At 39.8% G+C, this 8,503-nt stretch overlaps 1 protein-coding gene across 4 annotated transcripts in view; it reads left to right on the top strand.

The window, feature by feature from the left end:
• The window catches only part of LOC123517149 (neuronal membrane glycoprotein M6-a-like), a 71,290-nt gene that overhangs the window by 41,589 nt on the left and 21,198 nt on the right, over nucleotides 1-8,503 (top strand). For all 4 annotated transcript variants that reach the window (XM_045277117.1, XM_045277110.1, XM_045277127.1 and 1 more), the window contains exon 2: nucleotides 6,103-6,262. In XM_045277117.1, coding sequence (XP_045133052.1) covers nucleotides 6,103-6,262 — 160 coding nt within the window. The remainder of the gene's footprint in view (nucleotides 1-6,102; nucleotides 6,263-8,503) is intronic.

Genomic DNA, 8,503 nt, shown 5'->3' with positions numbered 1-8,503 from the left:
TCATCTAAATATCTGACGCCACTCTTATGTTCCTCAATAAGTTCAATACTTCTCCAATTATTTTGTTTATATGTCTCTCTGGCGATAGGTCATTGGTAATTGTCACCCCAAGGTCTTTTCTTCATGACTGGTTTTATGTCTTCATTTCCTATCTTGTACATACTCCTGATTCTTCTTTCACTCTTGCCAAACTCTATTTTCTTGCATTTTGTCGTGTTGAACTCCATTTGCCATGTACAGCTCCATTTCCATATTCTGTCCAAGTCTTCCTGGAGTAGTTCGCAATCTTTGTCACATCTCACTTTTCTTAACAATTTTGCATCGTCTGCAAATAGGCTCACATAACTGGACACCCCATCCACCATGTCATTTATGTAGACCCGAACATTACTGGTGCCAACACTGATCCTGTGGAACTCCACTCTCCACCAAGCCCCATTCTGATGGTCTGTCCTTAATTATTGTTCTCATTTCTCTTCCTACCAAAAGTCTTCCATCCATTTTAGTAAACTGCCATGCACTCCTCCTACCATTTCAAGTTTCCAGATCAGTCTCCGGTGTGGTACCTTATCAAAGGCCTTTTTTAAATCCAGATATATTCCATCAGCCCAACCATCTCTTTCCTGTATTACATCTATCACCCTCGAATAGTAACATATCAGGTTTGTCGTGCATGAACGCCCTTTTCTAAAACCAAATTGACACTCACAAAGTATGTCATTTTCTCCAAGAAGTCTGTCCATCTATTCTTCACCACCCTCTCACACATCTTAGCTACCACACTTGTAAGTGACACTGGTCTATAGTTCAATGGGTCTCTCTTGTTACCTGATTTATAGATTGGGACAATGTTAGCTCTTTTTTCAGTCTTGGGGCACTACACCTTCCCTTAATGAGGCATCAATTACTTCACAAACTTTTTCTGCCAGTTGCTCCCTGCATTCTCTTAAAATCCATCCTGATACCCCATCAGGTCCCACAGCTTTTCTCACTTCTAAACTCCCCATCATATTCTTGATCTCCTCCACAGTTACTTGAAACTCCTTCATAATCCCTTTCTGTTCCATTACCAGTGGTTTGTCAAAAGCAGTCTCCTTTGTGAATACCTTCCGAAAGCATCCATTCATAGCCTCTGCCATTTCCTGGGATCTTCACTGCATACTCCATTTACTTCTAAACTTTCAATACTTTCTACACACACACACACACACACACGGACATCGTCGATGGCGGAGGTGGTCGCTGAGCTCCAGAGCAATCATCTATAATTCTACAGTTACCTAAGAGTAACCAAGGTGGGAAAGGAGCTGGTAATGTTTGTCCCGTCTCCATATAGTCATGTTAACTGTTGATTAGCAAAATAATGTCCAGTGAAGGTAAATATAAACTGTAGCCTGCGTTTGAGCCATCAGCTGGTTTGTTTACGTCTGCGCAACATGGCGGCCGTGAACTCGAAAGAGAATCAGACTTCACAGGGTTTCAAGGAATAATGGAGAAGAGCACTTATGTGAAGAAAATTCTGGAGTTAGAAGGTAAAATTGAAAAACTGTTTGAAAAGTATGAGGGCCTGGAAACGAGTTATGACAATGTAAAGAGACTGTGCCGATATGAAGAAGGAAAATGCAGCACTGAAAGAGGAAGTTAAGCTAATTAAAGTGAATTGCGAAAAATGTGGAGAATCTCTAGGAAAAGTGATGGAGAAGCAGGCTGAATGGAAAAAAGTCAGGAAGTGGAAAGAAAGGAGGTAAATTACAAAGTTGCAAGTCTGGAAAAGGAAATCAAAGAGTCAGGGAGAAAACTTTGGGCCTTGCTGAAATTATAGATCAACAGATCATAGAAGAGAAGATAGCTGAGAAAGTGGTGAAGGTTATTAAGTCAAATGAGACATTGGTGAGAAACTGTAGACAAAAAGAGATGTGTGGTGATATTTGGTGTGGAGGAGGATAAGACACCGAGTAAAATGGAGAGAGAAAAACATAAAAAGGTGATAAATAATATCATTAATGTGGTGCAGGAGGAGGAAAAGACCTAGTACAAGAAATAGAGGACTTCCATAGAATTGGAAAGTTCACAAGAGAAGGTATGAGGCCAATAAGAATCAAACTTAAGTCACAAAAGGATGTAGATGAATTGGTGGAGAAGTCATGGAGGCTAGCCCAGCAGGAAACAACAAGGAAGATTTGGTTGAGAAGAGATCTCGGTGAAAAGGAAGAGAAATGTTAAATGAGTTGAGAAAGGAGGCTTTGAAAAAAATGAAGAGAGGACAGAAGAAGAGAAGAAAGAGTTTTCTGGAGAATCTTGGATATGAGACTGAGGAAGTGGTTCATAACCCAGAAAAGTACAGCAAGAAAGGACTAAAGAAACTTACATATGAGCGAAATGTAATGTATTCCAACATAAATGGAGTGATATCGGGGATTTTAGAACTCAACGATTACTTGAGGACAAGAACCCAGATATTGTGGGTCTTACTGAAACAAAACTGAGAGAGGAGAAGACCTGATGAAGGTTGGAGAAGGAAATATAACGTTTGGAAAAGAAATAGAGTAGGTAAGATGGGAGGAGGAGTGATGTTGCTGGTTAAAAAAGATATAAAGGTGGATCAAGTGAAAAAAGGTATGGGAAAGGCAGAAGTGCTAAAGATCAGAGCAGAAACTAATGAAGGAAAAAGAGGCACTACATAGTGGTGTACGTACCACCTAAGACAAATGCATGGTCAGTACAGGAATATGAAGAAATGATAAGTGATACAGGAACATGTCTGGAAGAAATGTTGGGTGGCTGTGAACGAACTATAATGATGGGAGATTTTAATTGTAAAGAGGTGTGTTGGGAGGACTGGTCAATGGAAGGATCAGAGACAACATGGGAAATACACTATTGACACTGGCAATGGAAAATGTGTTAACTCAGTGGGTCAAAGAAGATACTAGGTTTGGAGGAGAGGAGCATCGTCAAGACTGGACTTGGTCTTTAGTACAGAGCCAATGGTCATTGAGGAGATGAGGGTGGAGTGCCCTTTAGCAAAGAGTGATCATGCAGTTTTGGAGTTCAAGGTGATAGACGAAGAGAAATCTAGAAGAAATGAAGAATATAAAGTGGGAAGATGGAATTATGCCAAGACAGATTTTGGAAACCTAAAGAAATTCTTTCAAGAGACAAATTGGATGAAATTCAAGAGTGCTAAGGAGCAAATGAAAAGTGGAAGGAATTTATAAAAATATACAAAGAAGGTGAGAAAAATTTGTACCAATAAGACAACATAGAAGTTGGAAAGCAGGACTGGTTTAACGATAGATGTGAAAAGGCTAGAACAAGAAAAGAGGATGCATGGAAGAGGTGGAGAAGGAAAAGACGGATTAAGCAGTGGGAAAGTTACAAAAGAGCAAGAAATGAATATGTGTTGATTAGAAGAGAAGAAAGAAAGAAACAAGAAAAGGATATAATTGATAAATGTAAAGACCAACCAAGGCTTTTTACAGACATGTGAACAACAACATCAAAAATAGAAAGTATTGAAAGTTTAGAAGTAAATGGAGTATACAGTGAAGATCCCAGGGAAATGGCAGAGGCTATGAATGGATGCTTTCGGAAGGTATTCACAAAGGAGACTGCTTTTGACAAACCACTGGTAATGGAACAGAAAGGGATTATGAAGGAGTTTCAAGTAACTGTGGAGGAGATCAAGAACATGATGGGGAGTTTAGAAGTGAGAAAAGCTGTGGGACCTGATGGGGTATCAGGATGGATTTTAAGAGAATGCAGGGAGCAATTGGCAGAAAAAGTTTGTGAAGTAATTGATGCCTCATTAAGGGAAGGCGTAGTGCCCCAAGACTGGAAAAGAGCTAACATTGTCCCAATCTATAAATCAGGTAACAAGAGAGACCCATTGAACTATAGACCAGTGTCACTTACAAGTGTGGTAGCTAAGATGTGTGAGAGGGTGGTGAAGACTAGATGGACAGACTTCTTGGAGAAAAATGACATACTTTGTGAGTGTCAATTTGGTTTTAGGAAAGGGCGTTCATGCACGACAAACCTGATATGTTACTATTCGAGGGTGATAGATGTAATACAGGAAAGAGATGGTTGGGCTGATGGAATATATCTGGATTTAAAAAAGGCCTTTGATAAGGTACCACACCAGAGACTGATCTGGAAACTTGAAATGGTAGGAGGAGTGCATGGCAGTTTACTAAAATGGATGGAAGACTTTTGGTAGGAAGAGAAATGAGAACAATAATTAAGGACAGACCATCAGAATGGGGATTGGTGGAGAGTGGAGTTCCACAGGGATCAGTGTTGGCACCAGTAATGTTCGCAGTCTACATAAATGACATGGTGGATGGGGTGTCCAGTTATGTGAGCCTATTTGCAGGCGATGCAAAATTGTTACGAAAAGTGAGATGTGACAAAGATTGCGAACTACTCCAGGAAGACTTGGACAGAATATGGAAATGGAGCTGTACATGGCAAATGGAGTTCAACACGACAAAATGCAAGAAAATAGAGTTTGGCAAGAGTGAAAGAAGAATCAGGAGTATGTACAAGATAGGAAATGAAGACATAAAACCAGTCATGAAGAAAAAGACCTTGGGGTGACAATTACCAATGACCTATCGCCAGAGAGACATATAAACAAAATAATTGGAGAAGTATTGAACTTATTGAGGAACATAAGAGTGGCGTTCGTATATCTAGATGAAGAAATGATGAAGAAAATAATTACTGCAATGATAAGACCGAGGCTTGAATATGCAACAATACAGTGGGCTCGAACTTAAAGAAACACATAAGGAAACTAGAGAAAGTACAGAGGGCTGCAACGAAAATGGTGCCTGACTTAAGAGATTTGACTTATGAAGACAGACTGAAAAGAATGCAACTTCCAACCCTGGAAAACAGAAGAAAGGGAGACCTGATAGCAATATACAGAGTGATGATTGGCATGGAAAAAATGGATAGGGAAGATCTGTGTATGTGGAATGGAAGAATGTCGAGAGGGCATGGGAAAAAACTAAAATGGCCACTTATAGGAGAGATGTGAAAAAATATAGCTTCCCTCATAGAAGGGTGGAAGCATGGAATAGTTTAGACGTGGAAGTGGTCAACGCAAGGAATATTCATGATTTTAAGAAAAAGCTGGACATTAATAGATATGGAGACGGGACAACACGAGCATAGCTCTTTTCCCGTATGTTACAATTAGGTAAATACAATTAGGTAAATACACACACACACACACACACACACACACACACACACACACACACACACACATCTCTCTCTCTCTCTCTCTCTCTCTCTCTCTCTCTCTCTCTCTCTCTCTCTCTCTCTCTCTCTCTCTCTCTCTCTCTCTCTCTCTCTCTCTCTCTCTCTCTCTCTTGTTTGGAGAGAAGAGCGAAGGAACATTACAAAGGACAGCCAAACACTCTAAGCTCGTAGACATTCCTTGCTCCTTCTCTCTCTCTCTTGTGGTCTTTGCATCTGTGCCTGATGGGGGGGAGTGGATAAGGAAGAGAAAGAGAAATACGCAGGCTTACAAATGATTTTTAATCCCTTCAGTACTATGACGCATTTCATATTCATTCTGCTGACTTTTTGGTGATTTTATACAGCTTCAGAAACTCATGTGGGTGATTAGAATAAGAAAGACTGTGGCCATTAATCTTTTTACTTACATAGACCCTTCCTAATGTCAATGCAGTGGTCTAATCCTACACAAATCTCAAGGTGAAAATGTGTTGCAGTATTGAAGAGGTTAAGCATCAGTAAGGTTGTTTGGTATCTTCTTCCAACTAGCTAAAGAGTTGGCAATACAGCAAAAGGCTCTTACCAGCATTCTCTTTAACTTACACCATCCAAAAGTTCCCAGCAATGTATTAAACCTCAACGAAATGCACAGGATTACAAAGAACAGTGAAACAGCAACTGGCTTTTAACCACCAGTAAGGCTGTTTGGTATCTACTTCCAACTAGCTAAAGGGTTGACAACACAGCAAAAGGCTCTTACTAACATTCTTTTTAACTTGCACCACCCAAAAGTTCCAGCAATGCATTAAACCTCAACCAGTGTATTTTTAACACCTCACTTTCCCGCAGGTCGGAAATGTCGAGACTGCATGACGCGGGTGCCCTACGCCACACTCATCGCCACTGTGATGTGCTGCGTGGGTGTGGGTGTGTTCTGCGGCACCATGTACAGGGGCACCACACTCACCCTGCGGCTGTTTGAGGAAGTGTTCAACCTCCGGATCAAGTGGTAGGTATGGGTGTGGGTCTAGCTGGGCAGGGAAGGGCTGGGCAAAGATGTAGGGTAAGGAAGTAAGGAAGAAATATAGAGTGTATTGGCAAGTGTCCCTACTGTTGGTTTATTCCTTTCCAAGTGTTAGGTGAGCTGGGAAGAGTATGGAGAGGTGTGTTGGAAAGCTACAATTAGAGAAATAAGTGATGAATGTAGTAAGTGTATTGGGAAGTGTCCTGTCTGTTGGTTTATTCTCTATTCAAGTGTTAGGTGAGCTGGGAAGAGTGATGTGTGTAGTGAGGGAAGTAATGACGGAGTGTGGATTGGAGTAGCAAGCTGAGTCGCCTTCAGTCCTGGTTGATACTAAATGTTGAGAAGCTTTGTGTGTGTGTGTGTGTGTGTGTGTGTGTGTGTGTGTGTGTGTGTGTGTGTGTGTGTGTGTGTGTGTGTACCACTGCTGAGGGAATAAAAATGGTCTGTCATGTCTTCAGTGGTAAGCAATGACAAGTATTATAGGAATAGGTAGATAATTGTTATTATTATTATTATTATTATTATTATTATTATTATTATTATTATTATTATTATTATTATTATTATTACTATTACTACTACTACTACTACTACTACTACTACTACTACTACTACTACGATACTATACTATACCACCACCACCACCACCACTGCAACTACTATCACCACCACCCACCACCACCACTACTACTACTACTACTACTACTACTACTACTACTACTACTACTACTACTACTACTACTACTACTACTACTACTACTACTACCTCCTCCTTTCTCACCACCACTACTACCACCACCATCACTACAGAGGCACCACTGATTAGCAGTCCCCCTGTGATGGCAGACCAGCTAATGTCAGGTAATACAATGAGCCAGTATCTGTCTCACCTTGCAATGACACACCCTGAGTCTTGAGTCTGTAAACCACCACCACCACCACCACCACATGCTACTAAGTAAACAAGCACTAAATGTCCATCTATACATATTAAAAGTGGATTAAATCAGTGAGTTAAATGATTATGATAAAGGTTTGCACTTCACTGTGTTGGAGTTTGTGGATGTCATTTTTGTTGAGTGACGTTTGCAGGCTAAAAGTTGTTGTGTGTCCTGGAAAATGTAAGATAAAAAGGCAGAGGTGGTGCAAACTTTGGTGTGTTGAGCTGCACTGTTTTGCTGTCTGTTGGTCAGACTTGAGTGGCTTGGCAGGCTAAAATAAAATCTTGTATATCATAACAAGTCTGAGAAAGCCAAAACTGGTCTAAATTCCCAAATATGTCTTTCCATATACTATTTTGACCTAAAGCTTAAATTTATATAGGTATTTATGATATGCCTTTATAGTGTTTGAACTATTAAAGCTTGAATTTATGTATAGATTCCATACATAATGAGAACATACAGGATTATTGAGAAAACATCCTTTAGACTTCCAGCATCATTATCACTCTAAACACTTGTCTTGTCATGCATCTCCATTCTTTTTCAAGTCCTATTTAACTGCTAAACCTCAAACCTCTATACAGACCTTCTTAACCCCTTCAGTACTGGGATGCATTTTTACCATGAGTTTTGGGTATGGTTAGACAACTTTATTGACATTAGGAAGGGTCTATGGAGGTCAGAAGATTAATGGTAACAGCCTTCACTATTTTAATCCCCTTATAGGTTTCTGAAGCTGTATAAAGTCACCAAATAATAAGCAGAATAAATATGAAGACATGTCATGGTATTGAAGTGGTTAATAATTTAAACATTAAACTCAATTACTGTGGCATTGTTCAGTCTTTCAGCATCACTGCCACACTAACTATTCTTGCCATATTTCTTTAGACAATTTGGAGTATATAAGTTTGTGGGTTAGACATGACATGATACTGACAATTACAAGCATTTAGTAGATGAAACTTCTTTTCTTTTTCTGTTTTTACAAGTGTGTTAGTAGAAAAAGAAGGGTTGATCTGTAGAGGCGTGTGTGGGTTGGACTTTAAGACAAGGTACTGGTGTTTACAAGTGCCTGATTCAGAAGTAAGGTAGTAAATGTTAAGGTACTGGTGTTCACAGATGTTTGATTCAGAAGTGAGGTAGCAAATGTTGTTTAGTTTTACAAGTTTTACAAAAATAAGGGGTGGTGCAGTACTGTCTTCAAGTGAGTGAGTTGGCCTAAGACAAAGTACAATACCTGGTATTTACAATTATGCTAAAGTTAAGGCTAGATACTGGT

Source organism: Portunus trituberculatus, chromosome 6, assembly GCF_017591435.1.
Source record: "Portunus trituberculatus isolate SZX2019 chromosome 6, ASM1759143v1, whole genome shotgun sequence".
Lineage (NCBI taxonomy): Eukaryota > Metazoa > Arthropoda > Malacostraca > Decapoda > Portunidae > Portunus > Portunus trituberculatus.
Note: the sequence above shows the minus strand (reverse complement) of the source record. Positions and strands in the feature narration are given on the sequence as shown.